General features: G+C 41.1%; 3 protein-coding genes across 5 annotated transcripts; 1 reads left to right on the top strand and 2 right to left on the bottom strand.

Annotated features, from left to right (window-relative positions):
• Positions 1 to 6626: 6626 nt before the first annotated feature.
• On the bottom strand, positions 6627 to 10267 carry abhd10a (abhydrolase domain containing 10, depalmitoylase a). Its single transcript, XM_058383430.1, has 5 exons — positions 10089 to 10267; positions 9414 to 9597; positions 8982 to 9093; positions 8025 to 8162; positions 6627 to 7737 (listed from the first exon to the last, which is right to left on the bottom strand). Exons 1-5 carry the CDS (start codon positions 10168 to 10170, stop codon positions 7396 to 7398), a joined length of 858 nt encoding a protein of 285 aa, XP_058239413.1. The 5' UTR covers positions 10171 to 10267; the 3' UTR covers positions 6627 to 7395.
• Positions 10268 to 10928: 661 nt separating this feature from the next.
• LOC131348463 (inactive phospholipid phosphatase 7) lies at positions 10929 to 13706 on the bottom strand. Of its 2 annotated transcripts, none has more exons than XM_058383433.1 (2): positions 12745 to 13706; positions 10929 to 12619 (listed from the first exon to the last, which is right to left on the bottom strand). In XM_058383433.1, the coding sequence occupies exons 1-2, from the start codon at positions 13199 to 13201 to the stop codon at positions 12198 to 12200; spliced, it is 879 nt and encodes a 292-aa protein (XP_058239416.1). In that variant the 5' UTR covers positions 13202 to 13706; the 3' UTR covers positions 10929 to 12197. The 2 variants fall into 2 exon arrangements, with proteins under 2 accessions (XP_058239416.1, XP_058239415.1); XM_058383432.1 differs by having other exon boundaries at positions 10929 to 12586; positions 12745 to 13700.
• Positions 13707 to 14423: 717 nt separating this feature from the next.
• On the top strand, positions 14424 to 24772 carry fam78ab (family with sequence similarity 78 member Ab). 2 transcript variants are annotated; one of them, XM_058383429.1, is made up of 3 exons: positions 15644 to 15836; positions 19147 to 19201; positions 20063 to 24772. In XM_058383429.1, the coding sequence occupies exon 3, from the start codon at positions 20211 to 20213 to the stop codon at positions 20586 to 20588; it is 378 nt and encodes a 125-aa protein (XP_058239412.1). In that variant the 5' UTR covers positions 15644 to 15836; positions 19147 to 19201; positions 20063 to 20210; the 3' UTR covers positions 20589 to 24772. The 2 variants fall into 2 exon arrangements, with proteins under 2 accessions (XP_058239411.1, XP_058239412.1); XM_058383428.1 differs by lacking the exon at positions 19147 to 19201 and having other exon boundaries at positions 14424 to 15836.
• The last annotated feature ends 1136 nt before the right edge of the window (positions 24773 to 25908 follow it).

Genomic DNA, 25908 nt, shown 5'->3' with positions numbered 1-25908 from the left:
GTGTATGATTGCGTGTGTATGATTATGTGTGTATGATTGCGTGTATGATTGCGTGTGTATGATTGTGTGTGTATGATTATGTGTGTATGATTGCGTGTGTATGATTGCGTGTGTATGATTGCGTGTGTATGATTGCGTGTGTATGATTGTGTGTATGATTGCGTGTGTATGATTGTGTGTATGATTGAGTGTGTATGATTGCGTGTGTATGATTGCGTGTGTATGATTGTGTGTATGATTGCGTGTGTATGATTGCGTGTGTATGATTGCGTGCGTATGATTGCGTGTGTATGATTGCGTGCGTATGATTGTGTGTATGATTGCGTGCGTATGATTGTGTGTATGATTGCGTGCGTATGATTGTGTGTGTATGATTGCGTGCGTATGATTGCGTGCGTATGATTGCGTGTGTATGATTGCGTGCGTATGATTATGTGTGTATGATTGCGTGTGTATGATTGCGTGTGTATGATTGCGTGTGTATGATTGTGTGTATGATTGTGTGTATGATTGTGTGTATGATTGCGTGTGTATGATTGTGTGTATGATTGCGTGCATATGATTGTGTGTATGATTGCGTGCATATGATTGTGTGTATGATTGCGTGTATGATTATGTGTGTATGATTATGTGTGTATGATTGCGTGTGTATGATTATGTGTGTATGATTGCGTGTGTATGATTATGTGTGTATGATTGTGTGTATGATTGCGTGTGTATGATTGCGTGTGTATGATTGCGTGTGTATGATTATGTGTGTATGATTGCGTGTGTATGATTGCGTGCGTATGATTGCGTGTGTATGATTGCGTGTGTGATTATGTGTGTATGATTGCGTGTGTATGATTGTGTGTATGATTGCGTGTGTATGATTGTGTGTATGATTGCGTGCGTATGATTGTGTGTATGATTGTGTGTATGATTGTGTGTGTATGATTGTGTGTATGATTGTGTGTGTATGATTGCATATATAATTAATTATAATTGTCATATAATTATAATATACGTGTGTATGATAATATATAATTATGTATATATGTATATGATAATGCGTGCGTATGATTGTGTGTGTATGATTGCGTATGCGTATGATTGTATGTATGATTATGTGTGTATGATTATGTGTATATGATGCGTAATAGTATATATATTGTATATATATAATTCAATGTATATAATTATGTATATAATTATGTATATATTATGTATGATTGTGTGTATGATTATGTGTGTATGATTGTGTGTAATTATGATTGTGTGTATGATTATGTGTGTATGATTATGTATGATAATGTATAATTATATGATATATAATGTATAATTATGTATTAAATGTATAATTGTATGTATGATGCATACATATAATGTGTGTAATTACGTATAATTATGTAATTAGTGTATAAATTATGTGTATGATTGCGTGTGATGCGTATGTAATTATGTGTGTATGATTGCGTGTGTGCATATGATTATGTGTACAATATGTGTGTAATTATATGTGTATGATTACGTATGATTGCGTGCGTATGATTGTGTGTATGATTGTGTGTATGATTGTGTGTGTATGATTGTGTGTATGATTGTGTGTGTATGATTGCATGCGTATGATTGTGTGTGTATGATTGCGTGCGTATGATTGTATGTATGATTGCGTGCGTATGATTGCGTGTGTATGATTGTGTGTATGATTGTGTGTGTATGATTGTGTGTATGATTGTGTGTATGATTGCGTGTGTATGATTATAATGTATAATTGTGTATGATTAAATGCATGCTGATGTATAATTATGTGTGTATATTACGTGTATAATTACGTATGTATGATTGTATATATGTATGATTATATATAATTGTGTAATTATATAATTACGTATAATTATATGTATAATTGGCGATAATTATGTGTGTATAATTATGTATATATTATATGTATATAATTACATGTATGTAATTGTATAATTACGTATATTTATGTATGTATAATTATAATATGTATATAATTATGTATATAATTATATGTATAATTACGTGTATTATATGTGTATATAATTGCGTGTGTATAATTGTATGTATGATTACGTACGTAATATATGATGTGTGTATAATTATGTGTATATGATTGTGTATGATTATGTATGTATGTGTGTAATATAATTGCGTATGATTATGTGTGTATAATTCTGTGTAATTATTATAATTATGTATATGATTACATGTGTATAATTACGTATGTATAATTGTGTATATGATACGATGATTATGTATAATATATAATATGTGCGTATGTATAATTACATGTATAATGTGTATAATTATAGATGATTGCGTGTGCATAATTGCGTGCGTATAATGTGTAATATCACGTATATGATTATGTATATGATAATTATATGTATAATATGATGTATGTAATTATGTGTAATGTATAATTATGTATGTAATTATGTATAAATTATATGTGTATGTATAATTATGTATGATATAATTACAGGTATGATTGCGCATAATTATATGTATGATGCGTGTATAATTGCGTATATATATAATTGGCGTGTATAATTATGTATATGTATGATTGCGTGTATGATGCATGTATATGCGCATGTATAATTATATGTGTAATTGCAATTGTATGATTGCGTATATGTGTATGATTGCGTGCATATGATTGTGTGTATGATTGCGTGTATGATTATGTGTGTATGATTGCGTGTATGATTGTGTGTATGATTGCGTGTGTATGATTGCGTGTGTATGATTGCGTGTGTATGATTGCGTGTATGATTATGTGTGTATGATTGCGTGTGTATGATTGCGTGTATGATTGCGTGTGTATGATTGCGTGTGTATGATTGTGTGTATGATTGCGTGTGTATGATTGCGTGTGTATGATTGTGTGTATGATTATGTGTGTATGATTGCGTGCATATGATTATGTGTGTATGATTGCGTGTATGATTGTGTGTATGATTGCGTGTATGATTGTGTGTATGATTATGTGTGTATGATTGCGTGTATGATTGCGTGTGTATGATTATGTGTGTATGATTGTGTGTATGATTGCGTGTATGATTATGTGTGTATGATTATGTGTGTATGATTGTGTGTATGATTGCGTGTGTATGATTGCGTGTGTATGATTATGTGTGTATGATTGCGTGTGTATGATTGCGTGCGTATGATTGCGTGTGTATGATTATGTGTGTATGATTATGTGTGTATGATTATGTGTGTATGATTGCGTGTGTATGATTGTGTGTGTATGATTGTGTGTGTATGATTGTGTGTATGATTATGTGTGTATGATTGCGTGTGTATGATTGTGTGTATGATTATGTGTGTATGATTGTGTGTATGATTATGTGTGTATGATTGCGTGCATATGATTATGTGTGTATGATTGCGTGTATGATTATGTGTGTATGATTGCGTGTGTATGATTATGTGTGTATGATTGCGTGTGTATGATTGTGTGTATGATTGCGTGTGTATGATTGCGTGTGTATGATTATGTGTGTATGATTGCGTGTGTATGATTGCGTGTGTATGATTGCGTGTGTATGATTGCGTGTGTATGATTGTGTGTATGATTGCGTGTGTATGATTATGTGTGTATGATTGCGTGTGTATGATTGTGTGTATGATTGCGTGTGTATGATTGCGTGTGTATGATTGCGTGTGTATGATTGCGTGTATGATTGCGTGTGTATGATTGCGTGTATGATTGCGTGTGTATGATTGCGTGTGTATGATTGCGTGTGTATGATTGCGTGTGTATGATTATGTGTGTATGATTGCGTGTGTATGATTGTGTGTATGATTGTGTGTGTATGATTGTGTGTATGATTGTGTGTATGATTGCGTGTGTATGATTGTGTGTATGATTGCGTGCATATGATTGTGTGTATGATTGCGTGTATGATTATGTGTGTATGATTATGTGTGTATGATTGCGTGTATGATTGTGTGTATGATTGCGTGTGTATGATTGTGTGTATGATTGCGTGTGTATGATTGCGTGTGTATGATTATGTGTGTATGATTGCGTGCGTATGATTGCGTGCGTATGATTGCGTGTGTATGATTATGTGTGTATGATTGCGTGTGTATGATTGCGTGCGTATGATTGCGTGCGTATGATTGCGTGCGTATGATTGCGTGTGTATGATTGCGTGTGTATGATTGCGTGTGTATGATTGCGTGCGTATGATTGCGTGTGTATGATTATGTGTGTATGATTGCGTGTGTATGATTGCGTGCGTATGATTGCGTATGTATGATTGTGTGTATGATTGCGTGCGTATGATTGCGTGTGTATGATTGCGTGTATGATTGCGTGTGTATGATTGTGTGTATGATTGCGTGCGTATGATTGCGTGTGTATGATTATGTGTGTATGATTATGTGTGTATGATTGCGTGTGTATGATTGCGTGTGTATGATTATGTGTGTATGATTGCGTGTGTATGATTGCGTGTGTATGATTGCGTGTGTATGATTGCGTGTATGATTATGTGTGTATGATTGCGTGTGTATGATTGTGTGTGTATGATTGTGTGTATGATTGTGTGTATGATTGTGTGTATGATTGCGTGTGTATGATTGTGTGTATGATTGCGTGTGTATGATTGTGTGTATGATTGCGTGTGTATGATTGCGTGTGTATGATTGTGTGTATGATTGCGTGTGTATGATTGTGTGTATGATTGCGTGTGTATGATTGCGTGCGTATGATTGCGTGTGTATGATTATGTGTGTATGATTGCGTGTGTATGATTGCGTGTGTATGATTATGTGTGTATGATTGCGTGCGTATGATTATGTGTGTATGATTGCGTGCGTATGATTGCGTGTGTATGATTGTGTGTGTATGATTGCGTGTGTATGATTGCGTGCGTATGATTATGTGTGTATGATTGCGTGCGTATGATTATGTGTGTATGATTGTGTGTGTATGATTGCGTGTGTATGATTGTGTGTGTATGATTGCGTGCGTATGATTGTATGTATGATTATGTGTGTATGATTATGTGTGTATGATTGTGTGTATGATTATGTGTGTATGATTGCGTGTGTATGATTGTGTGTGTATGATTGCGTGCGTATGATTGCGTGCGTATGATTATGTGTGTATGATTGTGTGTGTATGATTGCGTGTGTATGATTGTGTGTGTATGATTGCGTGTGTATGATTGTGTGTGTATGATTGCGTGTGTATGATTGCGTGCGTATGATTATGTGTGTATGATTGCGTGCGTATGATTATGTGTGTATGATTATGTGTGTATGATTGTGTGCATGATTGCGTGTGTATGATTGCGTGCGTATGATTGTGTGTGTATGATTGCGTGCGTATGATTATGTGTGTATGATTATGTGTGTATGATTGCGTGTGTATGATTGTGTGTATGATTGCGTGTGTATGATTGGTGTTCCAGTAGTCGCTCTGCCTCTTCTGATGGTTGAAGCTCTTGGCCTGCTCTGGGTTGCTGAACGGCGCCGCCATCTCGCCTTAAGCAACCCAGACACACATCCACCCTCCTCTTCAGCACTGTCTTACATCATGTTCATCACTGCTTATACTCTTAATTACTCCACACACAGCACTGTCATGGCTTTACACCTAATTTACCAGACATATAAAAATAACAAAAATGAGCTCATAAACTGTTTACATAAAAAAAAGTATAAATTATACAAATAATCATCATCATCATATTGCATGTTTTCTGTCATGAATAGACAAAAGAAATTTGTTTGTGTGTGTGTGTGTAATAAACTCACCTCCCAGTAGTACCAGCATCATCAACACAATCGTGGTGTCTCACCTGACAAAAAATAAACCAAATAACTAGAGAAAATAAATCAAATTATACATCCATTGTCTATACCCGCTTTATTCCTAATTAGGGTCACGGGGATCTGCTGGAGCCTATCCCAGCACACATTGGGTGAAAGGCAGGGGTACACGCTGGACAGGTCACCAGTCCAACACAGGGCCACACATATAGACAGACAACCACGCACACTCACACTCAACCTATCAACCTAATATACATGTTTTTGGACTGTGGGAGGAAACCAGAGTACCCGGAGTAAACCCATGCAGGCACAGGGAGAACATGCAAACTCCACACAGAAAGGCTCCTAACCTGTTCGAACCCAGGACCTTCTTGCTGTGAGGCAATACTCCCTAAATACTCCCTAATACCCCTAAATACCCCCTAAAAATCCTAGGCTCTTCAATTAACACAAAAATGTAAATAAAACACAGTTAGCTTTCAGACACACAGTGATTCAAATCTGAAGAATTTATTCAGCCCTAAGCTCAAGACTCACCTGATGGGACAGGAGTGTGTGTGTGTGTGTGTGTGTAAGAAGGAAAGCTGATGGAGAGACTGTCAGAGGAAATAGCACTCTCTTTCACCATTGAGGTCACACCAAACAGCATTAATCACACACACACACACACACACACACACACACACACACACACTTACCTTATCATCTTACACTTTTTTTATTGTTAAATTTCCTCATTATGTTCAGGGCCTTTATGTTCAGAGACCCGGACTGACCAACCATACACACACACACACACACACACACACTAAACTGTTCATAACTGTAGTGAAAGATATTTATTGCACATTTTTAGAATATATGTGACCTAAAAAAAAAAACTCACATAAATCAAACATTTCTGCTCGAAAAACAAAAACATGAAATACTGAATATTTTAAAAATAAAGTGTATAAATCGCCTCCATGCTGGAATATAATAATAAACAGTGATAAACTGCACAGCAACCCTGCACTCTTATTACTGAACAGCTTCATCAGGCAGAAGTGATTATGAAATAAAAATAAAGCTCATTGCACCTTTTGCACACAACAAACTCACTTCAGTTTACTCTGCTCCGATCCGCACGGTCACTGAGTCGCAGAGGTCAGCGATATACCGGTTTTTAGTGCGTTTCCATGGCGATATTTTCCTCAAGCAGTGATTTAACATGAGCATCATTTTAGAGAGAATGTAGATGAAATATTCTCTAGCTAGCTATTGATTTTTAATGTGAAGGAGGCAGAGGAGCAACTTTCCACCCAAAAATCCCTGGCTTTCTATTGGCTCACGAGACCGAGGTTCGAAAAATCACAGATCAGCGGTCACAGATGGGCGAAGAGAAAGTAACGATTACAAAAAAAGCTGTGGTACGTATTTGTCGAAAAAAGTGTCTAATAAAGACGTCATGACTTAACGTTATTGCGCTTAAAATATCTTGCAGCGTTATTTCTAAAACTTGCCGAATTTCCAAGCAAGCGACCGAACAGCCCCGAGCCCTGATTGGATCGGATGTCCGTCGTAGTGTAGTGGAAGCTCCGCCCCCTGTGCGATTCACCCCACTGTGGTGAGCTTATCGATAAGGTCATCGATGGTGTAGACGATGAGTTTGATGTCGTCCTGCTGAGACATGCGATGGCAGCCGTGTTTGCGCAGGATGACGTCGACGTCGCCACTGAGGACACGCTCGGCCACCTGCATGGACACGTGCCAGGGGACGTCGGCATCCTGCAGGCAGTGGATGAGCCGGACAGGGCAGGACACGGGGATGGGACCTTGCAGCACACAGTGAGACTGCGCCTCCTGCAGGAAGTCCACGCTCAGTGCGTACGAGCCCTCTTCGCTGTAGCGGCTGGGAAACGGCCAGAACCCGCGCTCCTCTATCTCCTTCCTCGTCTGCGCACACACACACACACACACAGTAATCACAAGTATTTTAAATCCCATGTCTCACTTTCAGTTTGTCAACACCATAATTGTAGCTAATGTATAAGTCACTACAGTATTTGTAGCTGAGTTGCTCGGCTCCTATGCCGTTCTCCTCTGCAGATCCTGTGAGAAGGTCACTTTATGCCTTCTGCTGACCTCACCTGACCTTCACATGACGGCAAAAAAAAATAAAAATCATGCGGCGTAAACCCCGAATTAAAAGAGCCTGAGTCGTTCTCTAAATCCGGTCTCACCTGAACGGGAAGCTCGTTGTAGGCAGTGACAAAATGATCTGCAGCAGTGGAAATGCCCACCAGGGCAGCGACCTTCTCCGGTCTTGCTAGAGCGGCTAGCAGCATCAGCCATCCGCCCAGACTGCAGCCCACCAGAATCTACAGCCGGGATCATGTTTCAGAGTGGAGAGAGAGAGAGAGAGAGAGACACGTGAGAGTTCTGTAAACGTGATGCTCCTTTCAAGACAAAAACAAACAATCAGCTGAGAAATGTTAGGGTCAGCAACAGCTGATGGGGTTTAGGATACGGCAAGACATGGAGATGAACTTGTCTGGATCAACGCTGTAAGAGTGGCGGCCATCTTGGAAAACACACACACTTTTTTCTTTCTCCAATGAACTCTCTCCACAGTTTAGAAAAATATTCAGTTAAAGTTAAAGTTGCCTTTATTTGTCACATATACACATTACTGCACAGTGAAATTCTTTCTTCACATATCCCATCCTTGTAGGTGCAGTGGTCAGCCATGATGCAGTGCCCCTGGAGTAGGGGGGGTTAAGAGCCTTGCTCAAGGGCCCCAACAGTTTGTCGGTGCTGGGGCTCGAACCCCGATCTTCCAGTCAACAACCCAGAGCCTTAAACCCTTCAGCACACACTGTGTGTGTGTGTGTGTGTGTGTGTGTGTGTACTTTATTAATAAGTGTTGATGCCGTAAAAATCATGCTTATCTGTGGTGGAAAGCCTCTTGATAAGAATAAAATCTATGAATGATGAAATGATCCTAGTGCTAACGATTAGCCGTTTACATTCTGCGTGTCCATGTCTCCATGCAGTGGTCAGACTTTCCAGACTTGTTAATAAATCTGATTTTTAAAAAATCTCCAAAAGATTCCCTTTAATACGAAGGCTGTTTATTCCTGTCGATATTTAAATTTCTTTTCCCAGTGTAATGACCGTGATCTCACTTCCTGTCTCACCTGAGGTCCTTCAACTAACTCATCCAGCACGTACAGGACGTCCTTCTTCCACGCGCCGATGTTGTAGTCCGTTATTTTCCCCTCCGACGCTCCGCAGCCCGAATAATCAAACCTGAGAGAAATGACACAGGTCAAAATTTATCTGGTAAATAAACATGAAGCCCTCGTGTGGTGCTGCTCCTGTTTTATTCCTCACACACCACAGCAATCAAAGTTACAGCTGAGCGCTGACACTGGAGACTCCTTCCTTAAAAACGTTAATGAAACTTCAGCAGATGTCAGATTCTGAGCCGTTACCATAGAAACTGAGCTGAAGCCATAGAGAGAGAGAGAGAGAGAGAGAGAGAGAGAGAGAGAGAGAGAGAGAGAGAGAGGAAGAGAGAGAGAGGAAGAGAGACAGAGAGAACCAGAGAGTGAGACAGAGAGTGTTACCTGAGGTACGAGTGACCCAGAGATTTGCAGAACTCCTCCAGTGCTTCGGCTTTCTGGCCGTTCATGTTGGAGGCAAAGCCGGGGAGGAAGACGACGCCGGGGTTTTTACCCTTCAGCTTCCTGTAGGCCAGTTTGGGCAGGCCGGGGCGCGTGGCATATTGGACTGTACCTTTATATCTGACTCCTGAACAGAACAAACACACTTACAGCACACTGGACATCACAGTCACCATGCTGGACCTTCAAAGCTGCTTGAAACCTTAAGCACTTCAATGGAAAGTCTCGTTTCTGTGGTCCTGGTGTGAGTACTTCAAAAGGAAAACAAACCACAGAGTGAGCGGTGAGACGGGTCTGTGTGTTAATATCGCCAGGTGTACAGGTGTTCCTGCTTTCTACCGGTTTCATGTAGCCATATTTATTTATTTACTTATTTATTATGTAAACATTTAGGTTGTTTAAGAGAAAAGCTGAACTGTTTCGTCGAGATCAATACCGCGGTACTATTAAAAATAAATCGCTTTAACAGTATCGCGATATCGATAAGACGGTCACATCATACAGCTCGTACAGCACATCGCCATGACAACAACACGTCCATCACGTAAACCGTCTCGCGCAGAGCAGCGATTAACGGTCAAACTCAAGCGATGAGTAAATGTTAAGATTAACACTGACCTGCGAGCTGCGACATGAAGGGAAAGGTCCTGCTGTTTATGTGACGGGGTTTACAGTAATGTCTGAACAACACAGACGCCATAATCACATCTTTATCACCCGGAGAGAAGATTATTAAGGACAGGCCGTTCTTCCTCTTCTTCTTCTTCCTCGGAGGTTTATGTTGATTCTTGTTCCTTCTTCTCTGGTTTAATGGACCTGATGTGCTCCACACCGCCACCTACTGCTGCTGCTGCCATGTTACACAGCTCTCTGGAGCTTTAACTGTTAATGACAAAAACATGTTACACAAACACGGAGGAGTGTGTGTGTGTGTGTGTGTGTGTGTGTGTGTGTGTGTGTGTGTGTGTTCAGGAGAGATTAAGCTTCTCGTGAGACACACAGAGATCTGTTCAGCTCTGATATTTAGCTGCATTATCTGTCCATTATCTGTGTGTGTGTGTGTGTGTGTGTCTGTTTTCTTGGTAAACGTGTCTCAGCTGAGACTAACACACACTTCATGTGAGGTCAAGTTCAGTTTAGTGGAGTTCATGTTTTTTTTTATAAAATCCATAAAATAATAATAATAATAAGGAAGGATGGATGGAAAGAAAGAAAGAAAGAAAGAAAGAAAGAAAGAAAGAAAGAAAGAAAGAAAGAAAGAAAGAAAGAAAGAAAGAAAGAAAGGGGGTGTATTTATTCAGGAATTTTTGTCTTAAAAAAAAAACAAATTTAATAAAAGGATTGAGAAGAAGCTAAATTAAAACAGGAAAGTTAAATAAATAAAGAAATAATCAGAAATAAACATGAATAAATTGTGTGCAGGTTTCTGTCAGGACAATACAGAGTTTTATTTAAACAGATACTCGAACACTGATGCTGAAATAAAGACAGAAATTTACAATATACTTTTAATAAATAAATAAATAAATACATACATACACAATAATGCACAAAGTTCCTTCTGCACATCCAGACACTGAACAAATATTTAGGAGAAAATAACAGCAGCAAAAAAAACAGCACATGAACACACACTGTGTAATAAAAATAAAATAATAATAAGACTGTAATATTACACAATAATGACACATTAATAAATGAGTGGCTTTAATAATCAGAACTCTCCGTTTTATAGAAGATATGAAACAGATTGTAGATGCTACTATTGAACATGTACATAAAACCCTCAGACTTTATTATCCTCACTCACACTAATTCATTAAAGTACATTAGGCTCCGCCTCCTGAGAATTGATTGACATGCAGCAGTCATATTGTTTACAAGAATCCCAACAACTATTTTTTTTTTAATTCTTCTTATTAAGATTCGTACTCTTCTGAGTAGTGTGACGTAAATCTTGTGAAGATTGTAGAACTAGTTCTCAAAAGGTTTCACACATTGTGCGAATTATGCAAATGAGTGGGTGGGGCCTAGCTCGAGCCAAAGGAACAAGAGGAAAGAGGAACGTGGAAGGAAAGAAGGAAACGTTGAGGCTAATAGTAGCTAACAAAATGACAGAACAAACAGACACACACACACACACACACTCACACAGACACATGGGTATATTACTGACAGAGGTGGACATTTTTGTGCTCATTAACCCCTGAGTCACAGCCCTAATGTTTTTACTGAGTATCAAATCAGACACGTTTCCAAGGCAAGAGGTGTTATGCTTACAGGATGGAAAACGTATAAATTCGCAATGCTAACGCTAGACCTGAGGCTAGGTCACGTTCTTACAGAGGATTTGGCTATAACAGACACGTTTAGCTAGCTAATTTTGTTCAGCTAAGGAATGGGTTTGCAGCGTGTCAACTCTCACAATGACGTAATCATAAAAAAAAGAGTTCCATGATCTGAAAGTGTGAAAAGTTCTGACCAGTCTCACACCAGAAAAATGAGTGGATCACATGTTAGCTAACGTTTATATGATAATACATGATACTGATTCAGTGTCCAGTTGCTCAGCTACAAGACAAACATTTACATTTAAGAAAAAGTTTAGATTAAAAAAGTACAGACGTAAAAATCAGACACCAAACACAGCTATGTCTGATGTTTTAAGATGGAGTTATATCACAAAAGCTAAATGCTGGTGTGTGTGTTTGTGTGTGTGTGTGTGTGTTAGTGGAAGGGGCTCCAGCTGAGCGTCCCTATAGACAGCAGCATCTGGCAGGCGCTGGACGGCAGCCATATGGTCTCCACCAGGACGTAGTGGAGCGACCCGAGCGCGAAGCCGCATGCCATGTCGGTCACGTGGTTCTGCCCGAGAAGAACCCGGGAGAGTCCGACCAGAAAGGCCCACAGAACCAGCAGAACCCGCAGTGGCACAGCCAGGACCAGGTGAGACAGCAGGAACCGGGACACCATCGTGGCCCTGCTGGCATGAGCCCCGGGGAAGGAGTACATGTCCATCGCCACGCAGTCCAGGAAGCCCGGGGTCATTTCCCATGGTCCTCTACGCTTCACCAGCTTCTGCACTCCGGCCACCATCAAGATGTCAAGGACCAGCGCTGGATGGACAGGAAGTGTAACATTTACTATCACTTACTACCATCAACAACAATTAACTACCACTTACTACCATGTCATAGAAAGAAAGAAAGAAAGAAAGAAAGAAAGAAAGAAAGAAAGAAAGAAAGAAAGAAAGAAAGAAAGAAAGGATTTTCACCCAGCAGCAGGTTGATCAGCACTTCCTGTCCGGCTTCGGTGCTGCTGCGGGTCAGACACAACAGCGTGCCGCCGATCCACGTGAGCCCGTGTCCGGTGAGCGCGAGCAGGGTGACGACGGAGCGCACGCTACCCCACGAGGACGATCCGTGCGCGCACACGCCGAGGCGCTTGGACAGGTGGATGTCGATGGCCAGGAGCGAGCTGACCGCGATGCCTCTCAGGGACGGGTTAAGACGCATGCAGTCCTCTTCCGGCCACCGCGGCGCCTCCGCGCGCTCCTTTACGCCTTCACCGGGCGGCTGCGGCGCGTGCTCATGGTGCTGGTGGGCTTTGATGTTGCTCGGTCTCCGCGCCGCGCCGCCATTACGCTGCGGCTGATGAAGCGAGAGGAACTCCGCGCGTCCCAGCACGTCCCCGCGCTCTCGCGCTCTCATCCGGCGCGAGTTACACGGCATCTCGCGCTGCTTAACGACTGTTTGTTTGCTTGTTTGTTTTTTAACCGAGAACAAAATAAATAAACAAATAAACCGAATCGCAGCAGTAGTAGTAGTAGTACAATAACACAGCGGTCGCGTGTCCAGCTACACCGCAACTTCCATTGGGGCAGTAGGGGGACAGCCATCTCCAACATCACAGATAAAGATTTATTTATTTGTTTGAATGTTTGTTTCTTAATAATATGTGCTAGTTTGTAATTTTAGAACAATGCGTCATTTTATTTACTTCTCTTTGATCCTCATAAAGCATCACGCTTCCCCTATCTCCAGCTCCAAGTGGAATAATCCGTTACCATGGAATCCTGCAGTGGCATTTTCAAGAGCCTCAGCGGGACGCCATTTTTTTTTACACATGATATATATATATAATGTTTCATATATTTCATATTAGTTTAATAACTATTACTCTATATATAATATATGCTATTGTAACTAGCTATTACTAATATTAATAATAACACGAAGAAGAAGAATTGAACTGGTTGAACTGGTCATAAAACTGCACACTACCAGGAAAAATGTTTTGCATTTTCAGCATTGTTGTTGAAAATTTTGATGTTCAGCTGGACTGAATTTTTTATCTAGAGATTAAACCAAAAATCTTTTCAGCATGTGCAGAAAGAATTGTCCAGGTTTCTGTAGTTTAGTACAGTTTCAGTTGACGGTCAGACCCTGAGCTCGGGTTAATGTCTGTGCGGTGTTTCCCTGCATGTTCCTCTGGGTTTCCTCCTGATTCTCTGGCTTCCACTCATATTTCAAAAACAGGTCAGTAGATAGACTGGCGATGCTAATGTGTGTGTGTGTGTGTGTGTGTGTGTATTCTGCCTCCTGCCTCCTGAACAGTTCCCAGGATATACTCTAGAATCTCTCTAGTGCACCACGAGCTATATTTATCCTCAACCTTACTCAGTATGGCTTACATAGTGCATTATAAATCATGAAAATAAAACTTTAATCTGTGCACCTGCACGTAAACATCATCAATAAATCATCATGGGTGTATTTTTATCATTTGAAGACCATCAGTTTGTGCGTTCTGTGCTCCGTGGCAAGAAAAAAAGAAAACGACCCACATGATGTTTATCCGACTACATTACCCACAATGCTCTTCACCCGAGAGGAGATGACAAGTGACGTTTTTCAAGAGCCCTTGAAATAAAGAGACCAGAAGAGGTTTTTGTGTGTGTGTGTGTGTGTGTGTTGCAATCACCAGAAGCGCAACGCTGCAGACGACGACGTAGACATGGAAACCGAAACGCATGGGCAGTAACACAGGGTGCCAAAACTTTCACACCCAGACAGAGAGAGAGAGAGAGAGAGAGAGTTGAAACTGGGACGTGCTTGATTGTGTTATATTTCAACTCATTTATTTTCGACATTGTGCCTGGAGGAGGGAGGCGGAAAGTTGCCCTTATGGGATGCTGAAATTTGAAAGAAGCGGAATTTTGAATTTCTACTTTCTCTTTTTCTGAACAGTCACTTTTCTCCAGGCGCCAAGACACACAGGATCTCAGGATTGAATCATCAAAAAAAGCAGCAGGACTTTAATAAATTCCTCTTTCGGATGTTTTTAACTTTAAATAATTACGCATTAGATGAAAAATCAGCATTCAGGTTAATCCTAGTGATAGTGCGACTCAAATCCTGCTTTAGAGATTCTTTATAACCTCTTCAACTTTATAGATTATTCACTTTCCTCTTTTACGCACGTTAGGATGCGCTTTTGTCGTGTTTTTCTGTAGAGGCGGATGAGAGCACGCGCCGAGACTGCAATGCTGCATTATTACCGCTCTTATAAACTTCTCAGAACTCAGAAGTTCACACTTTGCGGATGTTCACGACGCTTTAATTAAACAGCTAACAATGCTTCCGTTTTTAGTTTAGAAATGTTCTGCGTAAAAAAAACCCGATGACCTTTCTGTAGTCTAACAGATCTGCGCTCGAGACGCTATCGCGAGGCAACTCACGCGCGTGCGAGCGGCTACCGGAGGGTCATCGGTGAGGAGAGACATCATGAAGACACCGAAACTCCTCGCGAGTGCACGCGCACACGCTGACATCTAAACCTAAAAAAAAGAAAGTCTGAATTTCTCCTCCACGCTTCAGCGTCATTGCTCTGGACTTCGTTCTTTTGTGTTTTTCTTGTTAAATCCACGGCAGTGTGATAACAGGAATGGAGGCTGACCCTTTCCGTTTGATCTCCCGCGCGAGGATGCGATAATAAGGCAAAAAAAACACGGATGCAATATTCGGTGCATGCGTTCGGGTCTCGTGCACGCTCCGGGACGTTGCTGTGGTGGATCTCGTCGTCGCTGCTGCTGCTGCTGTTTAACGACATGGGCTGCATCCAGAGCCTCAGATGCAAGCCGAAGAGTTTCCGCGTCGTCGTGCTGGAGGTGACCGCCTCCATCGACCCGAAGCCCACCAGCATCGACGAGTCCTCGAGCGTGGTGCTGCGCTACCGTACGCCGCACTTCCGCGCCAGCGCGCGCGTCCTCGTGCCCCCGGTGGCCGCCAAGGAGACGTGGACAGTGGGCTGGATCCAGGCGTGCAACCACATGGAGTTTTACAACCGATACGGAACCGAGGGCATGTAAGTGACTCATGAGCGGGTTGCCATGTTGGCTGGCTTTGTGATTTTGTGTCATTTTAGAAATATAATAAATATGAACATTCCTGTAGGCTTTCTGACATCACACTTAACACTGACTGAGCGACTGAGAGGCATACTCCCATATTCGACTCTACAATATATTGCAATAATTACGACACATTGTGTTATCGTCGCTGGGTCACATGTGGGGTTTTTAGATAAGAGGTGTTTTTGAGTTTGTGCTCCCGAGACAAGAGCAGCATAAGGACAGCCATCTGACTTTTAAAGACACACTTCATCAGCAGACTCCACATTTCTCCTAACCTATGGGCCTCATTATATTTTCATTACAAGTTATGTTTAAACATTTTCACCAAAATACATTTTTCTAAAAGAATGTTGAATTTACGCCTGGCCACACCCACAAAATTCCATAAAAGGTAAAGTTCACACACAGAGCTGAAAAGGAGAGAATATAACATCAGATGATCCAGTAACGCAGCTCAGCCACTGCAGAGAATCAGCTAGCGGACACACACAGTCACTTCCATCGGTTTCTAGGGTGCCAAACTGTGAATTTTGAGAATAAACGAAAAACACGATTCCATACAGATGTTATTCGGCACATCCGGGCACATGTTTGCCTTCAGTTCTGCATCATCACTCTGAAATGCTCGTGTTTATTAATAAACACTGCTGCTGATGTAGACCTGAACAAACACCACTGACACGGTGCCTGAGCTGGAGGCAGAGCTGCTCTTACAGCTTGGAGTTGATTACTTTCCTCTAACAGCATGTCCCCGAGTGTTTTATTCCTCTTACACCACAGCACTGTTAAAGATGGACACTTTTTTATTCTTTAGTATAATAGTTCTATTTTGTGTCACAAAACAAGTAAGTTCCTGTTCTTCGCCTATGTTTTAGGAGATAGAAACGTCTGCTTCCTCACCGGTCTCTTTATTTTACTCTCTACAGAAGTTAATATGATGAAGCGAGACTCTAATGTATTCGATGAAGCTGCAGAATAATCATCTCCACAGAGCATCGTAAAAAGATCTCTGAGGTTCTGAGGACAAAACCTGAAACACCAGACATGAAGCAAGGTGGTGGTGTGGTTTCTGATGATCACCTTAAGCCATTGGTGGGCTCAGTACAGAGCTCGTGGATGAGACGTTATGTAGCCCAGATCCTGTAACGGTTTCTCATGGCCTACTTCCTGTTGTAGAAACCACACTATGACCTACTTTCTGAAAAAAAAAGCCTCCAGGCAGCGTGCGACTCTAAGGGTAGGAACAGGGTGTAAAGAAAGTTTCAAATTGAGCAGAGCTTTTCATTCTTGGAAAAGGATCTCTGAGTTAAATCGCAGATAATTTTTCAACAAATCCATTTTATTAACACACTTCAGTAACCACTGAATCCACACGGTTCCTGGTAATCTGCTGTATTCTGTCTTAATGAGTGACTGTAGAGGCGAACCTGCAGCCGATTAAACCAGAGTCTTAATGATGTTCATGTGAACAGGAAATGATGAAGTGTTTCTGGTGAGCGAGGTGCTACACAGTCACTTATGATTTAATCTGGTTTCTTGGAATCGTGATGATTTAATCATGCCAGTTTGCAGCATTTCATCATTTCATCACTTCTGAAAGTCTAGAAAACGTAGATGGATGCTTCCACACATCATCAGATGGACAGATTGATGAAGTTTTTCAATAAGATGCAGAACAGAAAGACGCTTCATTGACATTTTGCTAAAGATTTAGCCAGAGATTGATTGCATGCTGTCGTGTGTGTGTGTGTGTGTGTGTGATGAGTTATTGGCAACACCCTCATCATATATCCTGTTCTTTAACACTAGTGTATCATGCGCTCGATAAAAAACATGTGGTTTGTTTTATTTTTCTCGGCTGTAAGGTCAAACGTCTCTGACCCACTAATTAAGAGGCGGGTGTTAAAACGCAGCCCCTCGTGCACACAGCCATCGATCTCTCGCTCTCTCACAGCTTCAGATCTTCTATTAAAAGTAAAGCGAGCAGCCTTTTACACAATACTTCCTCTGATCTGCAGCACCGCAGTTTCATTTCTCAGCAATTCAATAAAGAAGCACTTAGTCCATGCGACAGCATCTCTTCAGACAGGAAGTCATGGTTTTTCACATTCATGAATCTACACACCAGTCATCTGCCAAATAGGTCCTATATAGGTGTGGAATTACTGACTCTAGCTTTGGTGTTGACTATGAAGGCTTTTAAACAACAAAATATACACTATATTGCCAAAAGTTTTGGGACACTCCTCCAAATCATTGAATTCAGGTGTTGTTTTTCAGAGGTTGGACTCTGCCACTTAGTTCCAGTGAAAGGAACTCTTAATGCTTCAGCTTCATACCAAGACATTTTGGACAATTTGGGGATGACCCCTTCCTGTTCCAACATGACTGCACACCAGTGCACAAAGCAAGGTCCATAAAGACATGTATGAGTGAGTTTAATGTGGAGGAACTTGAGTCCTGACCTCAACCCCACAGAACACCTTTGGGGCCAGTCAAGTTCCTCCACACCAAACTAAATTAAACTGCAGTAGAGGCGTATTCATTTTATTAATATTGTGTTAGTTTGTATAGAAATATAATAGAATTCTGTTTAATTCTGGAGCTCAGTGAGTTTAAAGCAAACGTCTTATTCGTATCTGTTCAGAACTCACATGCAAGAACAACAAAACACACACACACACAACAGTGTCAGTGTGCTGGAGTTACCATGTACCACCCAAATAATACCTGCTCAGTGCTGTGCTTTTGGACCGCTGCATGGCATTGAAGGGGTGCCAATACTTTGTGGACTCCAGCAGCGGTGCTACAATAAGTAAGTATAGTAGGTGGTTTTGCTAAACTGGTCATTGAGTGTAGGTAAAAAGCAGGTGTAGGTGTACGTGACTATTTATAAAGGAACAGAATAAGTATCAGATGGGAGGCCATTTTTACATTAACCTCTTTTTTAAAAATAACACACACACACACACACACACACAATTCATCTAAACCCAGTGTGATTCGTGTGTCTCCTGCCCAGATGCTCTGCTGGTCCTCACGCTTCTGTCAAAAAGGTCACCGTTCTCCTGCACTCAGTAAAATCCACTGGAACTTCTGTCTGGACTCTTAAAAAAAAAGTCCCACTGCGGCGTCCAGTTTTATGTAGAACTCTTTAACGAGATTTCTAAGTAGGACTCATTCAGGAAGCTAAGAACACATCACTCTCCAAATCAGTCTGAAGTTACAGGAGTTTCCTCTAAAAGACGTTTCTCCCTCCAGGCCACACCCAGGACCCCGTCTGGGCTGTTTGGGGGCGGGGCTTCGAATCATACAGGTTTGTTTTGTTCATATGGAGGAATTGCTTCTGAATTGTGCAATATCATACCTGCAGGAGTATCTACAAACCATGAGTCAGTGTCGTATAAAACGTTTAGCACCACGTCACTGCCCAGTGGAAACGAACCTATGACCACAATTTACCAACATGATGAGAAATTCAGTCTGTCAAATTCACATGCCGAAATAATCCAGAGAAAAAATAATCATGTTAAAATGTCTGGGTTTGTTCTTCATGATGTCACGGTGATCTGGTTCACACCTGACAGCTGTGTGAAGTGTGTGTGTGTGTGTGTGTGTGGCACTTTAGATCCTCAATCCTGACTTCAAGACAGACAGACAGACAAACAGACACACTTCAGTCAGACAGACAGACTTACAGGCAGGCAGTTGGACAGGTGGACAGACGGGTGAACAGACAGACAGGCAGGCAGACAGAGGGACAGATCGACAGACAGACTGACAGGCAGGCGGACAGATGGACAGACTGATGGACAGACAGACAGACATACACTTCAGACAGACAGACAGACGTCTCTCCCCTCTGACCCCGAACCAAAAATATGCAGCTCAGCCATTACCCCTCTTTAACTCCCATCGAGTCGCTAAATATAAAGATGCGTCTGTTGCCTTCGGGAATTTGTACTCTGCTGCCTGTGTCAGTGATTTAGCCGAGTCCGGCTCAGGGTCAGTAAAGTGGATTTCGGTCTCATTTCTGGAACGTTTCCTTCAGAGAGGTTTAATTTCACTCTTCAGCATTTTGTGTAAGTTGTTATGACTGTTAATAAATCTTTAATGTCTGAAAAAAACCCCAAGCGTCTTCCTCGAGGCTCTTCCTGACCGTTTGTCTCTTCCGTAGGTCCAGCTGGGAGCTTCCGGATCTCCGTGATGGTAAAATCAAAGCCATCAGTGACTCAGATGGCGTGAACTACCCCTGGTACGGCAACACCACGGAGACCTGGACCATCGTGGGTCCGACCAAGACAGACACCAAATTCAGCGTCAGCATGAACGACAATTTTTACCCGAGCGTGACGTGGGGTGTCCCGGTGAGCGAGAGAAACGTGCCCATGCTGAGCAACATCTGGAGGGACCAGAGCTTCACCACGTGGCTGGTGGCCATCAATCAGGCGTCAGGAGAGACGATGGTGCTGCAGACGGTGCGCTGGCGCATGCGGCTGCACATCGAGGTGGATCCGGACAAACCGCTGGGGAAACGAGCCAAGCTTCTGGAACCCGTCGCTCAGGAACAGCCGCAACTGCTGGGCAAAAACGATCCGATTCCGGTCAACGCCATGGTCAAACCCAACGCCAACGATGCACAAGTCCTCATGTGGAGGCCCAGGACTGGAAAACCAGTGGTGGTCATCCCTTCTAAATATTGAGTACATTTTTTGTTCGTTTTCTTTTTTGTACTGGAAATGAAACTTGAGATTAATTTTCGCTCCAGTGGAAACACGGCGAGGAGCCGAGCGACGTTTCTTATTACAGAACGGGTCGGGATCACTGTGCTAAACACCATCGTTGCAAAAAAACAAAACAAAAAAAAGAAGTGTGTTTTTTTTCAGTGTGTTTTGCACTGGAATATACCATTTGTATTTATTTATGGGGGGTGTGTGTCTGGCTTCAGTGAAAGTGCAGGACTTCGTGTTAAGGAATGATGCTTTCTGAATTTTATACAACGTAAGACATTGAATCCATGCTGCCTTAAGTTTACATCGCTTTCTACTGCAAAAAACAAAACTTTCAGCCTTAACCAAACAAACCCGCGCCGCAGTAAAGCCTCATCGGTCCACGTCACATGGTCAGTGGTGCACTCTGAAGGACTCTGTTCCTTTTATTTTATTACTTATAAAATATTTTTGCTTTTTAAAGCACACCGGGTTTATACAGATGCGTGTCGTGTTTCCAGGCTAGGAATAACTCCTGGTGTGATTTATTCTCTGTAGACTGAAAGGAAACTTTATCAGAGTGAATTAGAGAAACAGTCCAGAATCTGCTGGATGTCCTTCAAGAGCAGCGACTCGTCCGGCGAGTCGTAACGAGAGCCGCGTTCTGCTTCGGATCAGAACCACAACGTCACTTTCAACACCACACGGTGAAACAAAGGAAAATGACATCACACACACACACACACACACACACACACACTCAGTGTCCACTCTGTTTTCCCCTGCTGTTGACCGTGTAGTTTATTTACTTGGGAATAAGAATAAGCTGTTTTTCTTCCGTCTAACAAACCTCTCAGAAATGGAAGAGAAAAACATTTCATTGGGGAATAAAAGACGCCGTCGCGTTCAATCTTGCGGATTTTTTTTCACACTCTCTCCCCAAATTTCTACTACAGATGTTAAACCGTGACCCCGTACCAGTCTTTTTCCCTTCTTTTCCTCTTTTTTCCCCTCAAACCAGTTCCTCTTTAACGCAAGCCCTCTCCGATACACAGACGTCTGATCGATACGCTCATTAAAAATTGACCACGCGCGCTGACAGAAAGAAAACTGCCCTCAGTTAAACAAGCTGAAGGACATAATGATGCACACGCAAGAAAGAAGGAATAAAACACATGGGGTTGCACCGTTACAGGGAAATAATCAAGCAGAGAGAGAGAGGTGGAGGACAGAGAGAGAGAGGCAGAGGGCAGAGAGAGAGATGGAGGAGAGAGAGAGAGAGAGACGGAGGAGAAAGAGAGAGAGAGAGATGGAGGAGAGAGAGAGAGAGAGAGAGAGACGGAGGAGAAAGAGAGAGACGGAGGAGAGAGAGACGGAGGAGAGAGAGACGGAGGAGAGAGAGACAGTGGAGAGAGAGACAGGAGAGGAAGAGAGAGAGAAAGACAGAAGAGAGAGAATAAGAGATGGAGGGGAGAGAGAGAGAGACAGAGGAGAGAGAGACAGGGTTTTTTTTAGGGGGTTTTATCCTAAGGCTTCTGAAGTTTAGATGAATTTCCACGCCCACTCTGTCACTGTTACACTGACGAAACTCAACACTCAGAAAATTCCCTGGTGTTTATTTATTGTCACATCATTCATTCATCATCGTTTCTATAGCAACAGCTGGTTTACTGGGACGTGTGGGCAGATTTAAAGAAAGGAGACACCAGTTTAAGGAAAGGAGACACCAGTTTAAGGAAAGGAGACACCAGTTTAAAGAAAGGAGACACCAGTTTAAAGAAAGGAGACACCAGTTTAAGGAAAGGAGACACCAGTTTAAAGAAAGGAGACACCAGTTTAAGGAAAGGAGACACCAGTTTAAAGAAAGGAGACACCAGTTTAAAGAAAGGAGACACCAGTTTAAGGAAAGGAGACACCAGTTTAAGGAAAGGAGACACCAGTTTAAAGAAAGGAGACACCAGTTTAAGGAAAGGAGACACCAGTTTAAGGAAAGGAGACACCAGTTTAAAGAAAGGAGACACCAGTTTAAGGAAAGGAGACACCAGTTTAAAGAAAGGAGACACCAGTTTAAGGAAAGGAGACACCAGTTTAAGGAAAGGAGACACCAGTTTAAAGAAAAGAGACACCAGTTTAAGGAAAGGAGACACCAGTTTAAAGAAAAGAGACACCAGTTTAAGGAAAGGAGACGAGAGGACGAGTGAAGCAGGCAGCTGTAACTATAACAGTAAATGGATAATAATTATGACATATCTCCTTTATTAAAAGAGGAATAAAACATTATGACGTGAATGCTCATGGATTATTTTCCTATAACAGCACATCCCCCCGTGTGTTTATTCCTGACTCACGTGTGGATTCACACAACTGATACAGGAGGAGGACGAAGAGCCGACCATATGCAGCTCACACAGTTATTCTGATGAAACTAGAGCAGAGAGAGAGAGACTGAGAGAGAGGGAGAGAGAGAGAGGGAGAGAGGGAGAGGAAGAGAGAGAGAGACAGAGAGAGGGAGAGGGAGAGGAAAAGAGAGAGAGAGAGAGAGGGAGAGGAAGAGAGAGAGAGACAGAGAGAGGGAGAGGGAGAGGAAAAGAGAGAGAGAGAGAGAGAGAGAGAGGGAGAGGGAGAGGAAAAGAGAGAGAGAGAGAGAGAGGAAGAGAGAGAGAGGGAGAGGAAGAGAGAGAGACAGAGAGAAAGGGAGAGGAAGAGAGAGAGACTCGAGCAGCATTTTAATTCCAGCAGTGTGAATTGAGGTGATGTTCACGCTGCAGAGGAAACACTTGTTCTTCATCCTGAACCTAAATGATAAAGCGAGCATCACACTGAACATCTCTCTCTCTCTCTTTTTCTCTCTCTCTAATTATTACATGTGGGATTGATTACAGATATAATATTTTAATGTTTAGTATCTTGTGATGAAAACAGCAGCATCTCCGTGTGAAAGCTGCTTCCTTTCTCTCACAGATGAAATCCCACGGCTTCCCAACATCATCTTTATGTAGAAGGTTCTTTTTTTCTCTCCATTAGTTAAAACTTGTGATACACACACACACACACACACACACACACCCACACACACACAATTAATTCATTTATAAATAACACTCTGCCAGGAGGCTGAGACACCAGCTGCAAATTTTCACTTGGCAAAGTGAAAAGCTCTTAAATATCATCTGATAGTTTCAGTATTTCTCTGTTAGAACATTACAATAGAGCAAAATAAAAGATCAGCCTCTCCCTCGTCCCCTGTCCCCTGTCCCCTGTCCCTCGTCCCCAATGCTGGAAGATCTTTTCTTTTTTTCCCTCATTTTAAGTATTGATTTCTAGCGAGAAGCAAACTGTTAGAGACGGAAAACTGAAAACTTTTTGTTGTTGGATCTAAAAGCAGCTGAAAACTCTCGTGTTTAAAATCTCCTCGTGAGAAACATTCGCCTGTGTTAACGATATTTTATAACGACTTCGCGTTGTGTATTAATCAATACAGAGCTACTAATACATAATATATTATTGAATATTTTCAGCCCCGTTCCTGTCAATCACCGAAACACTGGAAAATCTTTAACATAGATAAATATAAAATATATCTAAAAATTTCATTATTATAAAGTATATTATTAGTTTAAAAGGATATACTTCACAGTGTTAATAATGGCTCTCAGAGATCATTTTTCTTCCATTTCTGAACATATAATTTAAAAGAAAAGTTTATTTAATAAACAGTATAAAACACAAAACCTGAAAAATCCTGAAGAGGTGAAACAGAGTGGGATTTTTACCATTGGATCTCAACTACTTCCTTTCTGACAGATAAAACAGCACAGATTTTCTGTTTAAAGCTTCTTTCTCTTCTCGTGTGTGTGTGTGTGTGTGTGTGTGTGAGAGAGAGAGAGAGAGAGAGAGAGAGAGAAAGAGAGATGTATTCAGTGACACTGGACTGATGAAGAGCTGCTCAGCAGTTTACACAGCTGATTATATTCTGATCATTTTTATTTGTTTTTAAAGTTTAAAAAATTGGAAAAAATTATAACATTATTTTGCACCTGAAGGTCATTATTTTCTTTTTTTTAAAGCAGCTTCTGCCACCAAACAATACTTGAATGCAGACGGCGTTACTGACAAATTAGTCAAACTGATGAAGCACAATGTGAAAAATTTGTACTGAAATAAAATAAAAAACAAAACCTCATTGTACAACATGTGGGTCTTTATTTATCAAATAAAATCAAAACTGAGCAAAAATAAATCACATACAAATCACAAAACACTGTGTAAGAATCACAGGGGAATAAATGAATCATTTGTAAGAATCACATGGGGAAATAAATGAATCGGTTGTGAGAATCACAAGGGGAAATAAATTGTTTGTAAGAATCACATGGGGAAATAAATGAATAGTTTGTGAGAAACACATTGGGAAATAAATGAATCTTTTGGAAGAATCACATGGGGAAATAAATGAATCGTTTGTAAGAATCACATGGGGAAATAATGAATCGTTTGTAAGAATCACATGGGGAAATAATGAATCGTTTGTAAGAATCACATGGGGAAATAAATGAATCGTTTGTAAGAATCACATGGGGAAATAAATGAATCGTTTGTAAGAATCACATGGGGAAATAATGAATCGTTTGTGAGAATCACAAGGGGAAATAAATGAATCGTTTGTAAGAATCACATGGGGAAATAAATGAATCGTTTGTGAGAATCACAAGGGGAAATAAATTTTTTGTGAGAATCACATGGGGAAATAAATTAATCGTTTGTGAGAATCACATTGGGAAATAAATGAATCTTTTGGAAGAATCACATGGGGAAATAAATGAATCGTTTGTAAGAATCACATGGGGAAATAAATGAATCGTTTGTAAGAATCACATGGGGAAATAAATGAATTGTTGGTAGTTAAATTTCAGCTTGTTGATAATTTATGTGGAATCGTGTCACAGTTACATGCCAGACTCGACATCAAAGATAATCAAGGATAGCAGGAAATAAAAAGAACAGACAGAATTTTAAAAAGAAGTTGGTGCATGAGTGAAAGGGAGGAAGTGAAATAAAACAAGAAGGAAGTGAGTACATTTTGTGGGTGATTTGGATCATCTGCAGGGGTGAAGGAAGTTTAAAAAAAACTGAGACAGTTATTTTTTGGATAAACATCCGCTAAAGAAATAATGCAAAAAAAACTGGTTTCAGAGGAAACAAGGAAATCCAGCAGAAGCAGAAGTGCTTGTTTTATTCTTTTTTCCTGACATGTAAACATAAATCAAGTCAAGTCAAAGAAGCTTTATTGTCACTTCAACCATATATATCAGAT

This window comes from Hemibagrus wyckioides, linkage group LG28 (assembly GCF_019097595.1).
Source record: "Hemibagrus wyckioides isolate EC202008001 linkage group LG28, SWU_Hwy_1.0, whole genome shotgun sequence".
Taxonomy (NCBI): Eukaryota; Metazoa; Chordata; class Actinopteri; order Siluriformes; family Bagridae; genus Hemibagrus; species Hemibagrus wyckioides.
This window is presented reverse-complemented; position numbering and strand designations above follow the sequence as displayed.

Excerpts from the sequence above, each read along its gene's own strand:
- abhd10a (XM_058383430.1), bottom strand. The coding sequence starts at position 10,170 with ATGGCGTCTGTGTTGTTCAGACATTACTGTAAACCCCGTCACATAAAC. Across the intron at positions 9,598-10,088 it reads CTTCATGTCGCAGCTCGCAG|GAGTCAGATATAAAGGTACA; the intron begins GTCAGTGTTAAT and ends TGTTCTGTTCAG. Across the intron at positions 7,738-8,024 it reads ACAACGAGCTTCCCGTTCAG|ACGAGGAAGGAGATAGAGGA; the intron begins GTGAGACCGGAT and ends GTGTGTGCGCAG.
- LOC131348463 (XM_058383433.1), bottom strand. The coding sequence starts at position 13,201 with ATGCCGTGTAACTCGCGCCGGATGAGAGCGCGAGAGCGCGGGGACGTG. Across the intron at positions 12,620-12,744 it reads GCTGATCAACCTGCTGCTGG|TGATAGTAAATGTTACACTT; the intron begins GTGAAAATCCTT and ends GATGGTAGTAAG.
- fam78ab (XM_058383428.1), top strand. The coding sequence starts at position 15,484 with ATGCAATATTCGGTGCATGCGTTCGGGTCTCGTGCACGCTCCGGGACG. Across the intron at positions 15,837-20,062 it reads CGATACGGAACCGAGGGCAT|GTCCAGCTGGGAGCTTCCGG; the intron begins GTAAGTGACTCA and ends TCTCTTCCGTAG.